Source organism: Eretmochelys imbricata, chromosome 2 (genome assembly GCF_965152235.1).
Source record: "Eretmochelys imbricata isolate rEreImb1 chromosome 2, rEreImb1.hap1, whole genome shotgun sequence".
NCBI classification, from domain to species: domain Eukaryota; kingdom Metazoa; phylum Chordata; order Testudines; family Cheloniidae; genus Eretmochelys; species Eretmochelys imbricata.
In genome coordinates, this window is record NC_135573.1 from 203,286,985 (window position 1) to 203,303,494 (window position 16,510).

At 39.6% G+C, this 16,510-nt stretch overlaps 1 protein-coding gene across 1 annotated transcript in view; it reads left to right on the plus strand.

Annotated features, from left to right (window-relative positions):
- The window catches only part of TBC1D5 (TBC1 domain family member 5), a 480,265-nt gene that overhangs the window by 190,046 nt on the left and 273,709 nt on the right, over window positions 1-16,510 (plus strand). Inside the window, exon 4 of the mRNA XM_077811294.1 lies at window positions 9,353-9,481. Within this exon, the coding sequence (XP_077667420.1) occupies window positions 9,382-9,481 (100 nt within the window). The 5' untranslated portion in view covers window positions 9,353-9,381. The remainder of the gene's footprint in view (window positions 1-9,352; window positions 9,482-16,510) is intronic.

The window sequence follows — 16,510 nt, forward strand, 5'->3', positions numbered from 1 at the left end:
TGTTGGTGTTTTGCGTGCTCTGTGTTTTGTGCAAATTCACCAACACACCAGTGTTGTCAGTTAGCCACTGGACGTTGTATTGTTGACATCCAAGTGAATGTAGCCACAATTATACTTCCTCAAACTGCCCTTTTCAGGACCAAAAAAGAACAGTTGGGCCAGTTCTCCAGGTATACCAACTTATGTATAATGTAGAACGGATGTCCAGGGAAAAAGCAGATTACCTCTTGAGGACCCTCAAAGACCATCACATTCACAATTGTGACCCTCCAAGAAACACACATGAGAGAAGATAAAGCTGCCAGATATAAAGTCTATGGCTATGCCAAAATCGCTGCTGTTAACATCCCAAAAATGGGCTAGCAGTGTACATGCAAAATGGATTAGAGGATGTGGAAGTTTTGTAAGAATCATCGACCGGTGGAAGAGGGATCAACTTAGTTAGAATCAGGGACATCATTATAGTAAACATATTCAGGCCACTTAACATCATGTGGCTTGATCGCATCTTCTCTTCCCTTCCTCATCCGGCCATTTACATAGGTGACTTTAACAGCTATCACAAAGACTGGAGATACTATTCAAATGACACGGCTGAGGAATAGATCACAGAATGGGCCTCTCTCGAAGACCTCCACCTGCTCTATGATCCGAAGCCATCCGGATCTGCAAGGTAGACAATGGATCACAACTCTGACCTGTGTTTTGTGACCCATAATAGCACAGGTATCCCACTGGCTACAACAAGAACCATCCTGAGTCACTTCCCCCATAGCCAACATTGCCCAATTATCCTCCAGATTGGCCTGGAATTGCCTCTTCTGCAATATTCTGAATTGCGTATTCTAATTTCAGCAAGGCTGACTGCCCCCTACACTTCAGAAACCGAAGATCAGATCCCACGGCTTGAACTGATACCTAGAATCTTTGGCCGTTTTACAAACATCCTAAAATCAACCACTGAGAAGTGCATCCCATGTGGTCACCACAAGGCTTTCACCCCCTGCTGGACAAAAGAATCCAAGTCCCTGCTGAGGGAATATGAAAAGTGGTGACTCAGATAAAGATGCTTGAGGCCTTGAACTTGGCATGCCTGGAAAGGTGGAAAGAGACTGTTCAAAGGCTTGATTTCACCCATTCGAGCTGTAAGGGATGGGCTCTTCTGCAGCACGTTCCAGCCTGTAACGTGACGCCCAGCAAAGGGGACCACAAATGCTGTCACCTCTCTTCTTCTTTTTAACAGCAAGGTGCCGACAGACAAGAATACACACCAGGAGGTCCAGCGGGAACTCCGCAGAAACCTCCAACAATGCCTGGAGAAATCCCCACTCCCCTCTCCATATTCAGTTAGAGATGAATGTTGTGTTGTTGGAAACCAAAAGCCGGAAAGCTGCAGGGGTTGATGGCATTCTACAAATTTCTCAAGAACCTGGGGAGCCTGGGGCGGGAATGGCTGGCGGTGCTTTTTACTGCCATGCATAAAATCGGAGACGTGCCAACAAGCTGGCGACGGTGGTTGCCCTACTGAAGCCTGGGAAACCACAAGAGGATACAGCCAGCTACTGCCTCATCTTTCTCCTCTTAGTCACCAGCAAGCTTATGGAACAGGTGCTGCTCCACCATCTGTCTGATATTTTTGAAGACATCCTCCCAGCGGAGCAGGCAGGATTTTGCCCAAAGTGGAACTGCTGTGACCAAGTAGCTTCACTTCCCGGACACATTGAGGCAGGACTCCAATTTAAATTGAAGACCAGGATCACCCTTGTTGATCTGTCCTTGGCATACGACACTGTCTGGAGATAGGGCCTCCTGCTTAAGATCTCCTGTGTCATTCACTGCCAATGAACAATCCGCCTCTTGACTGAAATGACTGGGAACCACCGCTTTAAGGTACACCTTATGGCCGGATCAGTAGACCAAGAACTCTTAACTTGGGCATCCCTCCTGGCTGTCCTGGCCCCGATACTTTTTAAACGATACACCACGGATATACCAGCGATGGAGTCAAGGAAATTAATCTATGCGGATGACGTTGTCCTCCCCTGTTCAGCATACAAGCTTTCATACTATCAGTTGCACCCAAACCTGAGATCTTAGCACAATAGCTGATTATTTCAAATGCTGGAAACTTAGGCCTAATTCAAAAAACCCCATGGTAACCCCTTTCCATCTGAACAATAAAATGGCTAATACCAAACTTGATGTGCAGTTCTGTGGCGAGGGCGTCAGCCATGAGGCATTGCACCGGACTGGAGTTTGACCTTTTGACAACACCTCGAGAACACTCGTGATATCGTCAGGTCTCGTGTGACACTTATCAGAAAATTGGCTGAAACGTTATGGGGCTCCAGACCATGGACCTTATGAACCGCAATAATTGCCGTGGTATATTCTGCAGCTGAATATTCTGCGCCCGTGTGGTCTCTCAGCAGTCATGCTAAACTCCTTGACGCTCAACTTAATAATGCCATGCGCACATTGTCAGGGATGCTCAAATCGACTGGCTCCGGTCCTACCGCACATCCAGCCTTCACAGATTAGAAGAGCTGCTTAGACATCTCACTTTCGTAACCATGTCAATGCAAACACCAGGATCCTGCTGCATGATGACCTGCAGAACCCGCCAAAGACCAGATTAAAATCCTGCAACCCTTTATGGAACCGCATCAACACTCTTACACCCAACTTCAATGCTGAGGCTCAATGGAGAGCCACATGGAGCATTTTGACCACTCAAAACAAACAGCTCATTGTTGGCCCTGCTGAGGAACCACCAGGTTTTGATGTATGTCTGAAAGACTGGTGCAGATCGAATTGCATCAGGACATCTAATGGGAGATATGGACAAACCCTCTTTAAACGGAAAATGAGGCAAACACCTGTATGCGATTGTGGTCACCAGGCACAAATGATGGAGCACATCATATCTGAGTGTCCCCTTCATTCTTTTGCCGGGGACCTGAAGGATATTCAACAGCTCACTGCTGTGGCAATGTACTGGCTATCAAACTTAGATATGAATTTGTAGTCATTGTGACCTACCAAAGGCATACGAAAGAAGACGACTATTGTGGACAATGGTATCATGTCTATATTACCACCTCTAACAGTATTTTGTTGTGTGTTAATGGAAGTTTACTTTCAGATTGAGTTCTAAAGCAACAGAATATCTAGGCCAACCTGGGAGAGGATGAATCAGAACTGTGCCATTGCTAATATTACCGTACCTGGATGTCTCTAGAATAACACATTTCTATAGGCTGTCTGAATGATAGTTAAGAAATATTCATCTACCAAGAACTGTATTTTTAATAAATTAGATGTCACTAAGTCCTGTATCAGAGCTAGAGCTAAGAAGCCACCTGTGGCCAGAACCAGTTCATATAAAAGAAGCCTGAGGTTTGAACCATCAGAATTTTGAACCTTTTTGGAAGTATAAACAAGTTCTGACTATTTAGTCTAAATGTTTTTTAAAATCTTCTTGCTTCTGCATTTCTTGTGTTTGATCTGGATAAAATATGGGAATACTGCAAGAAATTTTCTCATCTCTGTACTTTCAATCTGATCAAAATTAGGGAACACTGGAAAATTTGAGGGAACCTGCCAACCCAATTTATAGATCAGACATGTTCATATGAACTTTGGTTCCTGCTCTCAGATGCTTCTCTGAATGTGGGCTCTGAACTTTTGAGGTTCACCCATCATTATATGGCAATATAAGCAATGAAAATACTAAATTTGTCATTCACTAAGAGTTGGAATGTGATATTAATAAGGGTTTTGCCTTTCTAAGGTGCAAGACCTTGCTGTGGGCTGTACAAGCCCACCTGGAAGTCTGTGTACATGCTCACATTACTAGCCTGTGCTGGGGTCTGTGCCACTGTATCTTTTAGCCATGCTAGGTAGATTAAAGCTAGCGTGGGTATGCCTATGTGAGTTTCAATCACATCTCCAGTTGCAGGGTAGATGTACCCGGAGTCATGCCAAGATGTACTGAAAATCATTTTATGTGCTATCTGATTGTCCTGTTCTGATCTGGTGTTGTCTTTGCTCTTTTCCTCCTTTTCTCTATCCTGTCCTTGTGCCCTCCCTCATGCCTGCAATTTGTCTGCTTCCCTCCCACCAACCCTCTTTTTTTAGGAAAACTCCATTTCCACCTTAACGGGCATTGTATAAGATGGATACACTGGGCTATACCTAATTCTGTTTTATATACCATGTACCTTACACTTCCTAGTATTCCTATCTCATTAAATATATTTCAGACTTACAAAAATAATTTGATTAAATTTTACTATTTTAAACATTCCTATTTGTGGTTTGAATAACTCACATATTCAGATACTCATATTGCCTAAGAAGAGAAAATACTCCTGTCTTCGCTTTTTGTCTCACATCTTGGTAAGAATAGATTGCTCCAATTTTTACTGCTGAAATTTTAAATTTTGGGGAATTGTTTTAAATCAAAAGGCAGTTAATAAGTGATTAATATGTATATATTATCCACAAACAGCTCCTTTTAATGTGTCTTATTATCTATATAGTAAAATATGATTATTTATGCACATGGTGGAGTGAAGTGAATTAATGTCAATAATTTGGCATAAAACCATGCAATATTTTTTTATGCAATGCTGATTTTTAATTTGCAGAAGTTTTAAAAGTTAAGATATATTTGAGAATTGCTCTAGTTATGGTGGTGAATAGCCTCTCTCCTGATTTAATTTTAATTTATTGTTTTTGATTGGCTGGTTGCTGTCAAGATTAACTCCGCCCCTTTATGTACATTTATGTTTTAGATTAAATGCAACATACTTTTAAAAAACATTTACTCTTGTCATTTTTTGCCCAACCGTGGTCCTAACCCTGATTCACATGGCTTTTCAATGGGACTGTAACCAGTGCCAACAGTATTCCTCACTTTGGCCTCTGGTCTTTCAATAAATATCCGGAAAGATAATCCTGGGTGTAGTTAGTTATTGACTTACTAATAGTAAAAGCGAAGGTGCAGTTTTTCTTTTAAATAGTTGTACCTTTTTTGGGTCCAGAACTAATCTGTGTTTATTCAGTCAAGATAATATTCACCCATATGTGGCAGTCCCAAGCAAGATCTTCCATAGCTTTTAAGTCCTGCACTGTTGCGGATGCACGGGTGGAAAGGGCATGTGTAGAGTATCAGGCGTTGTTTACGCTATGGAGGGAGATCTGTCTAAGTTGCACAACTTCAGATACGTGAATAACTCATCTTTGGCTTCGACGTACTTGGATCTACTTTCCGCAGGGTCCACACTACACTATGTTGACGGAAGACGCTCTCCTGTCGACTCCCCTTGCGCTTCTCATTCAGGTGTCGACGGGAGAGTGATCTGTGGTTGATTTAGTGGGTCTTCACCCGCTAAATCAACCACCAATGCATCGATCGCTGCGCGTCGATTCCCCTGGTAAGTGTAGACAATCCCACAGTGTGAGGGATCTTGTGCATCTCCTAATTGTAGAGGGCCTTCTGCTGCTCCAAACCTAAGAAAGAGTAGTGGCCTCACAGGAGGCCTGTGTTCATGCCTTTTCCTTGGGTTGATGGGTGGACTTTGATATACCAGGCGCTGTGCACTTCAGCTGCATAAATGCCTATTAATCTGACTATGCAAGTGAATTAAATCTTCCATTGAGGTATACTGAAAATATAATGTGCCTTCTAAATTTCCATTTTAAGTTGAAGAATAAGAGGATACTAGCCCTGTAGAAACGCCGCTGAAGCTGAAAGCCGTGTTCCTTTTAAGTTTTACAAATAACTTGAGGCAAGGAAATCCCAGACCCACTTTTAGTCCAAGCAGTGACAGTAGAATTAACTGGATAGAAAACCCTGAGACATGTGGTCCAGTAGCCTGTAAATTCTTTCCAATGATTTTTCTAAACCTTTTAATGTTTCACAATGAAAATGCTGTTAAATTACATCTTATTTAATTTGAACAATATGTTATGGGCCATTACAAATCAAAAACAAATCTGTAAAGAATTAATCTTTCTCAAAGCAAGATCCCATGGGTAATCTTAATGGTTTAATAGTTTTCTTTGCTTATTGTTGGAAGAAATGGAAAGAATTAAAGTATAAAACTATAAAGAAAATTGCTTGGAATATAAAGAATGGACAGACTAATCATAATATTTAGTGATTTTTTTTACAGCACTAATGCCACGTATCAGTAACAAAACACAAATAAACAGTGCGATCAATTGTAAGTATAAGAGTCAAAAGTATGTCTCTTGAGCTATTTAAAAGTGCCCAAGTAGGCTGTGTGTAGTAAATTATGCCACCAAACATAGGTTACAGGTGCAAAGGCATGATTGTTGTGAAGTGCTAAAGGAAGGGATAAGGGATATTGGGGGGAGGGGGGATTGGAATATAAAAAACAACAAATGCATTGGAGCAAAAGCCCTGTTTTGTAGGTAAAACTCCAAGCATGTTGGGTGTGCTAAACAAATAGCAAGTCTAGAAATCTGAAACAAATCCTATGAAATAGCTATGTGAATACTGTTAAAATTGTAAAGACCAGCAAAATGATTTTTGGATCTGATTCTCAATTTGAAAGGCATTCAGTATAATTGCACAAATTATGAAGCAATGTCAGAGGGGCCATAACAGCAAGAAGTTAAGTTCTGGCAATAAAATTCTAAATAAGCTTATAAATTTAGTAAAGAAGAAATCAGAAGGTCAATAGCATATCAGACTAAACCAAGGCAGAAGGTAAAATTCCAGCAAATAGAAACAGTCATTAAAAAAAATGTCTATATGGATAGTTTTAATTCTTTCCAGCTTTTTATCCATTTATCTCTGTTTCCTCGCCCCCCCCGCTCGCCCACCCTTTTCCAGCTCCTCCCAGACCACCTGGTCATAAATAACTCTCCATCTTTGTTTTGTTGTGATGCTATAAGTGTGCAGGTAAAGCTTGAATCATTTTTACTGTGGTTAAAAATTCTACAAATAGTTTACTGTTGATTAGCATAAAGTTATGTAGCAAAATTGCATTGGAAAAGCCTAAAGTGGCCTCTCATTCATGTATCAGTCTAACGTGCTTGTTTTAAGTTAGTACGTTAAATATAAATATAAATATATTGTTATAAATATATTGAGCGTCTCATGGTCTTCTGTTCATGGTTTTATCTATATCTCTCTATCCAGAGAGTCCCTTTGTTTCATACAACATAGGGAGAAGCAAGACAGAATATATAAAACTGGGGAAATCTCAAAAATCCAACGCCCATTTTGAATCAGGAGTTCTCACCCATTGCCAGGAAACTGTAGGTGTACACCATGTGATTAGCACCATACTTCATATGAGCAGAAGGAAAAATGATTGTGAGGTGATTGAATTTTGTGCATATCTACGCTTTGGTATTGATAGTTCTCTATATACTTACTTTTTATTTATTGTAAAATATTCTTTCTGCTCCTCTCCTGGTATTTTAGATAGAAATTTTCCTGCTGGAGTTAAAAAGTCAATAAGCTTGGCAAAAATGGCAAAGAATGATGACCTTAGGTAATATTAGTGAGCATTCTATAATCTCTGAATGGATATGGCACCCTTAGTTAACTAATTACTTTGCTTGGGAAAATCACACATTTCTCTTCTGTGATAAGCTACCTACATATCTTTCAAGATGTTAAGGTCGAAATGTTTAACAAAGACCCAAAATGTCATCTCGCTCTTCTCATTTCTCTTGAGAATGCTGCTGCGAAGATCATTTTCCCAGCCTGTTGCTGTGACCATGTAAACCCTCTCTTTGTACTCCTCCATTGGCTTCCCATTCTCTAGTACAGGGGTTCTCTCAACATATTTTTTGATAGCCTCAGAGTGCAGCCACCAACTCTTGCTGGTGGCCGTGCTGACAATTCTTCCTAAAATACTTAATTAACTTTAGGAAAAACAAATAATTATGCACATATACATGTCCGGATCATTGTCATTTTATTTATGTGGGTTTTTTTTGCAGACTCAAAAATAAAAATAATGGGCAGTTGTGTCTATTCGTTACTGGACCTAAACAGAATAGAAACAAAAATAAGCTACTTTGCATGTTTTGATTTGGTTTTTTTTAGATTTTTAGTTCGAAAATCTGCTACTGTGAAAAGTGATAGATGTATATTTGTTAATAACACTTTTCACAGCAGACTTACTCAGCCCTGGCATGCTGGGGGACAAATTAAGCTCTGGATGAGGAAGGAGGTGGGAAGGAGGCGGGGGGCCAGGGGCAATGGGGATCTGGAGGATGCAGCGGGGGTGAATCCAGGGATGGAGCCCAAAACCCTGGCACTGCGGGACAGAGCTTTCCAGTGTATGGCCAGAGCCTGCCACCCATCACCGCAGGGCAGAAGCCTGAAGCCCGAGCCATGCTGCCCCTGGGAAGGTGGGGAACTCTCACTGGTTGCCTGCTCCTACAGTGTTTCTGGCTCCAGAAGAGGGTAGGGACCAACCCCTGCAGGCAGCCCTGGTGGAGAAGTCACTGCTCTGCCACGCCCCCTGACCCCAATCATAGCCCAGGAGGCTATGGCTGCAAGAAACGCTTCTGGTGACTGCATTTGAAAAATGCTGCTCTAGTACCAGACATAAACTATTTGTCTTTGCTTTTATGGCTCTTTGTGGTGTATTCCCATCCTACCCGTCATCTCTCATTCACTAACAGTTTGTCAGCTCTCTCCTCCAGCCAGCCCATAATGCCTCCGTCACACACTTGTTAAATCTTCTAACAACCACCTTTGTGTTTTCTCCCATGCTACTCTTCACACTTGGGAGCAGTTCCCTGTTAACATTCGTAGACTACCTCATTAATGCTCCTTAAAGCTCTTTCCTTTTCTGTGATGCCAATGAGAAACTTGGCAATAATAAGGCTGCCAGTGTGCTGAGACTACTGCCTATTTTGCTGACCAATTCTGTGTCCTTGTTTCCTTGTACTCCCCCATTTGTCAGGTCCACCTGTTGCTGTTGTCTTATTCTTAGATGGTAATCTCTTTGGGGCAAAGACCAACTTACTGTTCTGATTGTACAGCACCTCGCACTTTGGGATCCTGGCCCATGACTAGGGCTTCTAGGTGCTACGGTAATACAAATAATAATAATTAATACAAATTAAGTACGTCTCAGAAACACTTGAGCAGAAGTTAAGTGATTTGGAATTAATTTTCTTTAACATAATTTTCTTTAATATGTTTACCAGACATGTAATGGTAACATTATGCTAGAAATCAGAAAAGCGTTCTAAGCATTTACAGCATTAGGCTTTCTGCTGCCTTTTTGTTGTTGTAAAGCAATGAAAGAAAAGCTTACATATTAGTTGTCTCTCTGTTTTCCCTTCCCAGATAATCGCTCTTTAGTGGAAATTGCCAATATGTATCATTCCATATCTGAAACTAGACACCCCTTGCAAACAGAAGAGCAAGAAATAGGCATTGATCCCTTGCAGGGTTACTTGAACAAGCCCGAAGAAGGTGAGTTTAATATTTCTACACTTTTTACTTTCTACTTAGAAACTGATGATCACTATGCCTGGCATAATTTGTGTAATTCTCTCAATGAAGTTGAGCAGGGCAACGTTAAGAACATTTCAGTGTGTGTGTGTGTAGAGCACTCTGACACTAATGAAAACCATGAAAAGTCAACTTTCAATTACAGACAGAAACATTAGCCAAATGTTTAATGCGCTGTCATCCTTTTTTAATCATAAACCAAACAGTGACTTCAGCATAAGAATATTGAAATGCAACATGGCCTTTGTTACAACTTTTTTCAAAGATGGGCTCTTTTGGTTGCTTTACACTGTTGATTTTTTTCCTTTAATAAAATTTAGCATTTTATTTTGGATGAGGTTATGCTGATGAAAAAAGACTGTTTTCCTCTTTTCTTCCTTTGAATCATAACACTTAGCTCTCCTGCTTTCCTTAAATAAAACCTTAAATAGAACAGGTGGAATTAAAGTGGAAATTACTGTGTAACTCAAGGTAAATTAACAGAAGGCAGTATTCAGACTACTCCAATGAACAGTGAGAAGAAACTGCTTGCATAATGCAAGTGCTTGTCTGTGTTACTTGTCCTTTCTACTTATTTGCTAGTAGTGACAACATGGTTGGTTAGAAGGAAATGAAAAGCTTAACAAGATGCTTGAATCCTCATCCTTGTCATGAAAACATTCCTCAAGTACTCAGTTATACACAATGACACCTTAACTACCTGTAATTTTCCAGTCATTGAACGCATGTACCAGGAGTGCAAGATAAAAAATTCATTTTAAATTAGAATTGAAACCGCTTAGTCACGTGTTTTCTGTGTACCTCTGTGTGTAAAACTGCCATATAATAAAATGTATTAAAAAGAGCAACATTTCAATTTTTAATTCAGATTTCAATTATTTTGTAAAAAGCTAAAATCAGAGTTCATTTTTTTTTTTACCGCTTTGTAAAGCTTTTTTTCAGTGTGAGGAAAAGTAGAATGGACATGTTGGTGGAGCCATTCTATAAAGGTAATAGTTTTTTAAGGTGAATGTCACTATGCTTTTACACTTCACACCTAAAAGGTTAATAGCCATATTAGTTTGATAAAGCAAATGCATTCTTAGTACACATTTTCAGAAGCCTAGGAATAAACATTTATAAAATTCTGAAGTATTACATGTTTTCCAAATGAAATATTTGTGATTTATTTAATTAGTTTGTAGCCAACACTGATCAAAAATTGCAAGTTTCTTGTTTAGTTTAAAAAAAAAAAAAGTACACGTCTCTCTCAGCTCAGTTTCAAGACAAGTCAAGATTTTAACCCTGTTACAAAAACATTTTAAATTAATTTTACCCTTTATTGTGGCCAAGAGTGATTAGTTACCTTGAATGAGCAGGCTTTTAGTTTTTATCCCGACCTTAACATTTCTATGACATACAAAGTTATTAGTATTGAATTGATGTTTAAAAGTGCCATTAATTCATTTACCCCAAATGTTCATTAACAATGTAAATGTATGCTGATGTTCTATGAGACAAGGAAGTGACTAATGACTCTTCCCACTAACAACACTTAAAATGAATAGAAACTTTAGATAGCTCATCTTGAAGTAATCAAGGCCCTCATTCAGCTTGGCATCTCTGTATGCTCTAAAACAGCTGTCAACTGTTAAAAATATATACACAACACACACATACACGCATGGGAAGATAAGGATATGTAAATACATGGTTCCCCCAAAGTCATAAAGGTTACCAACCGTAGTATAGTTTTTTCACATTCTGTATATGTAAATATTTTATATAATGCATCCATTTCATTTTCATTGCTTCTTTTTTTTAACTGTGAAACACATACTGCATTTTAATTTGGTTCCATATGTAACCAAGATCAATCTTCTGTGTTTTATCATTTAATTTTAAATAAAGTATATTTTTGGATTGCTGTGGGAGAGGGTTTGTATATCAAAGCATGTAATTTTCCCTGCCCATCCAGTCCGCTTCAGAAGTTCAGTGTAAAGAGGCAATCACTGATTCCTAAACGAGTACTGTAACCATTGGGATGAATCCATCTGTTGATCAGAGACTTCCCATGAACTGTTACTCTTCATTCCAGGTTGTCCTTTTTCTATTGTAATCTTGATGTACATAGTCTCAACTACAAATATAGGTTTACGGTAATACAAATGGGCAGCATACCTCTGTGAAATGTGAATATATTCTGGGTATTTCTGTTTCAGTGAAGGAAACTTGCAGGTTTCTCTTTAAAATACCAGAAAACGCAACTGGTGCAACCTTTCCTGTGTGGGGAGAACATATCTCATAATAGAAGGCTTTTTAATGTAGCAGCGAAAGACATAACAAGATCCAATGTCTGGAAGCTGAAGCTAGAAAAATTCAGACTAAAGTTAAAGCACAGATATTTTAAGGAGGTTAATTAAATACTGGAACAATAATTTAGGAATGTGGTGGATTCTAAATTGCTTGAAGTTATTAAATCAAGACTGTATGTCTTCTAAAATATATGTTCTAATTCCATACAGAAGTTGCGGCCTTGATATAGGATTCACTTAGTGAAATTGTATGGTAGGTGTAGGGCCTACCAACTTCACGGTCCATTTTGGTCAATTTCACAGTTGTAGGATTTTAAAAATACTAAATTTCATGATTTCAGCTATTTAAATCTGAAACTTCATGGTGTTGTAATTTTAGGGTTCCTGACCCAAAAAGGAGATGTGTGTATGTGAGTTAAAGGAAATAAGGCAGATCATTAGTAAGTATAAGCATTGTGAAAATAGATCTCGGTAATGACAGAAACTAGTCTGATTTGGTAAGCTACAGGAAATACTAAATTTGGGGAGCATGTATGTTTATTATAGATATAAAATATAGAGTTGTAGGGTTGCCACATTTGTCTTCGATTTTGCTGAATTTTTTTAAAGGCTTTGACTAAAATTAAAGGGGTGATTAGTTTGAGAAAAAAGTTACCCATTCAATTTTTGTGTGGTTTAGGATATTGGGATTTTGAATCAGAGTGAAATCTCATGAGAATATGCTTGTTTGCAATTATCCAAATCAAGATAGCCATATTCAGGCTACTAATTGATCAATAACAGGAAAGTCATTTTGGTTTTAAAATGAGTTGTGAAATCTTTAATTATATTACTGATACTTAGGATCTGTAGAAATCTTCCAAGTAAAAATGCTGGTTATATATAGCTTTATATTTTAAAGGCACTACACAAACAATTCTTAAAACAGCGTTGAGATAAGTATCCCCATTTTACTGATAGGGAAATTGAAACAAAGTTAAATTTTCCTAAAGGCCTCTGCAAATGAGTTGCAGAATTGGAATCAGCTCCTTCTTATGGGTAACCTAGACACAGCCATAAGGCAAATAATTTCTTCTCAAAGAAGAAACGTAGAATGCATCATTTCAAGAATCCAAGAACATTAATGCTTAAATCTGTCCTTCAAGAGGAAATCACACTTTCTACTTTAGCAGTTTTCAGTGACAAATAATAATTTCCTGTTAGCATGAAACTCTGCATGCAATGTATATTTTAACTAAAAATGGAAACAAAATAAAATATATTTTATTTTTATTTTTCCCTTGTGCATTTAAATATAGATTCTTCCTCCATATATAGGATCATAGACCTATCCTGACAGTTGGATTTTGCTAATCCTTGAACTTCTCACTCTTATCCAGTGTCGGACCTCCATTGACCCCTATATTTCCTCTTCCCAAACATGCACAGCTGCCTTCTTTGCATCCTGCTTCTGGGATGCATTCTTGTTCCCATACCGTATTTTTCGGAATTGGATTATTTGTGAACCTGAGACTCATCATGGTTGGCAATACTGCATTTTCTGGACAGAAGAACTTAAATGGGGAGCCACAATATGGATTCTGGACCTGCTCATTTATTAGTGTGGTTCCCCCTTTCAGCAGAATTTAAATGAATTGCCTATTTCAAGTCTTCAAACCCAAGGATCAGGTATCTAAATTACTTCCAAAGTCTGATCCTCTGTATGGAAGAAAAAATGAACTTTTTATCACAATGACTTCTCATTCATACTTTTTATATCAAATACCATTTCAACAACTTATTGTTTCATGTATGGGATATTTGAAATGTGGTTGCGCTTTGCTAGGGAAAATTCAGGTTTATGAACCTCTACCCTTTTTCAGAAAAGTCTTGAACCCTGGAGATGAGGAGAGACGGTGGAGGCAGCATTTCAGAATCTGACTTTCTCCGTTTTCACTATGTACTATACCTAGCAAATTATTTTGTTCTTTTCCAAGTTCTTGATGATTAAATTGCAGTGAAGTAGTAAAACTTGGAGTAGCTTTAACTGTTTCAGAGTTGCAGTAATTATCTGTAACACAGTTTATAGCATTATTTAATTTTTTAATGCACATTTTGAAGAATGCAGTAGGTGCTATTCCCCTTTCATGGGGAAATTTATCCTCTAAGGAGAGACTGGAACGAAGTATTTAATTCTTTTCAATTTAATTTGCTCAATATCACAATTAATACAATTAAGGTCACTTGAAATGAAACGATTAATGAATTGAGTAATTTACTTTAACAGTGTCTGTGTGTTCTCACAATTTCATTTGCTTTAATTAGTGTACAAGCTATTATTTAATAGCATACTTCACATAGGAAAAATGTAATATGTTCTTGGCTCCTATTAAAGGAAAGGAAAAACTTGTAATGAGTTACGAGTGATTTTTTTTTTAAAGTGGCTGTTAGATGGTGAGAGAGGAAAAGGGTGACATGGTTGGAAAGATAAAAATAGATATCATAGGATATGACTGAAATGAACACAGTCAAAGATTGTTAAACTGCCCATCTCAGGGGCCAGGTCAATATTGTCTGTAGTATTTTTACAGTACTTTGACTACAGACATGCTATAGTCTATATTTATTTTTAAATATACTATGCTTTTATTTAAAAACAAATGTGGTGAAGTTTCTCTTGAATTCCTCTTTACCATCCTCTTTGGGGTGGTGAGCCTATGCTTGATCCACTGTGATATTATGGAAGTGCTCCTGCTTTGTTCCTATAGTTTGAGTAGATGGAAATGGGCAACGACAAGAGTTTCTAATCAAGTGAGCACAAGCACCTCAGGCTAGGAATATTACAAGAAGAACATAGTGCTTTTGTGACTTTCCCTCAGACAGATTGCTGCTGCTGCTGGTGACCAGGCCTGTTAAAGCTTCAGAAATCTGGAGAATTTATGTAAATGACTGAATCCCCTAAAATGCATATTTGATGAATATGCATTGCCTTACTTAAATGGCAGAGAATATCCCGATTACCAATACTTAGGACTAACAAGGCTGCAGCCTGATGTGAACATTTGGAGCGTACAAATTGCTATGTTCCTGGATGGCTCTGGTATCTTCTTGAGTTAGTGTCCAGGTAACTCTGGAAAATTCCCAGGCTGCTGCTCCTTGTCCTGGGGGTCTGGTTGAGTTGCTAGCTTTGCTATATACCGTTTTCCCTGGATGGATGAACGTTCTGGCTGTTTCTGGCAACCAGCTGGGGGAATGCCTTGGATGGGCTGCAGCCCTTGCCTTGGTGTCCAGCTCTGGCTGCTCATGCCTCCTGCTTCCTGGATAGGTTTGCTGTAAACTCACTATGGCTGCCATTCCCTGACTATTGCTTGCGGGCCCCTGTAGCCAGAGAGAGAGGGAGATGGCTAAAACCCTGCCCCGTGTTGTCCTAGTGCTAGTTCCAAGTCTGTGGTCCTGGGTGCTTTGGGAATCAATGGTGTAGGCTACATCTCTATAGTTAGAGTCTCTGTGGATAGTCCTGAAGGAGTCTATCTAGAGAGATGCAGCCTACAGTGTCCCCTCAGCTCCACAAATCAGGAGGTGTAAGCAGTTCAGAAAGCAGCTAAAACTAGGAGCCTGCTGGTCAGATCAGAAGATGGTCTAGATAATACTTACTCCTGCCTCAGGGCAAAGGACTGGACCAGATGGCCTTTTGAGATCCCTTCTAGTCCCACATTTCTCTGATGCTATTTAACAAATATGAGTGACACTGCAGCCACTTGCTCTCAGCTGTCACAGTATGACCAGCCTTGAGAAATTAAAATCATGAAGGTTTAAAAAAAAATGTGGTTTGTTGGTCCGTCTTTTGATTATTGAAATCCCCCTGCCCATCTTCAGTCTGTGTATGACAATTAGTGCTGCCCACTCCCCAAACTTGTTGAGTAAGGTCATTTTGGCCCGCTATTGAAGGAACTCTCACCTCCTTATCGTCCCATTCCTGCCTTGCATTTAATTCTGCCCCCACCCCCTTCAATTCAGCCCTCAACTTCCCAGTTCAACGCATCATCAGTTCAGCTTGCCCCCCCTACTAGTTCAGGCCTTCCCTTAAATCTACCCCCGCCCCATCACTTCAGTCCATCCAGCTCACAACCCCATCAATTCATCCCTTTACCCCCAAATCAGCTCGTTCCCAGCCTCACCTCCGCTCCTCCTGGGTTCTTCATCCCTTTTCCCAGACTTGCAGTGTTGCCAACACTTGCAAGTTTTTGGGGAGTGACATGATTTTGGCTGGAGTTGGAGCCAGTCTCGGGATGAAACGAGAACCTCTAGCCCAGGGTTCATCAGTAGGCAGACCACTGGCCAAATCTGGGCTGCCAGATGCATTTGAACAGACCCCAGTATTTTTAATTTACTTATTATTAACATTATTTTTTATTATTTTCTCTGGAATCTGGACCTTCAGTATACCTTCGCCAAGAAATTTGGACCTTGACAAAAAACTAATTAATGACTACCCTGGCTATAGCTGATCTGAGCCCTCTGATTGGCTGCCTGGCCCACTTGCCCACCTTGTGGGGCAGAACAGCTGATACAGGCAGAGCTCGCTTCCTCTCCACCCTCTGCAGCAGCCTGGAGCCATCCTCACAGGATGGGATGAGAGAAATAAAGAGCTCTGCTGCCTCCTCTCCTGTCACTTTCTGAGAGCAACAGGGATGGGACAGTGCCTCTGCCCTGCGAC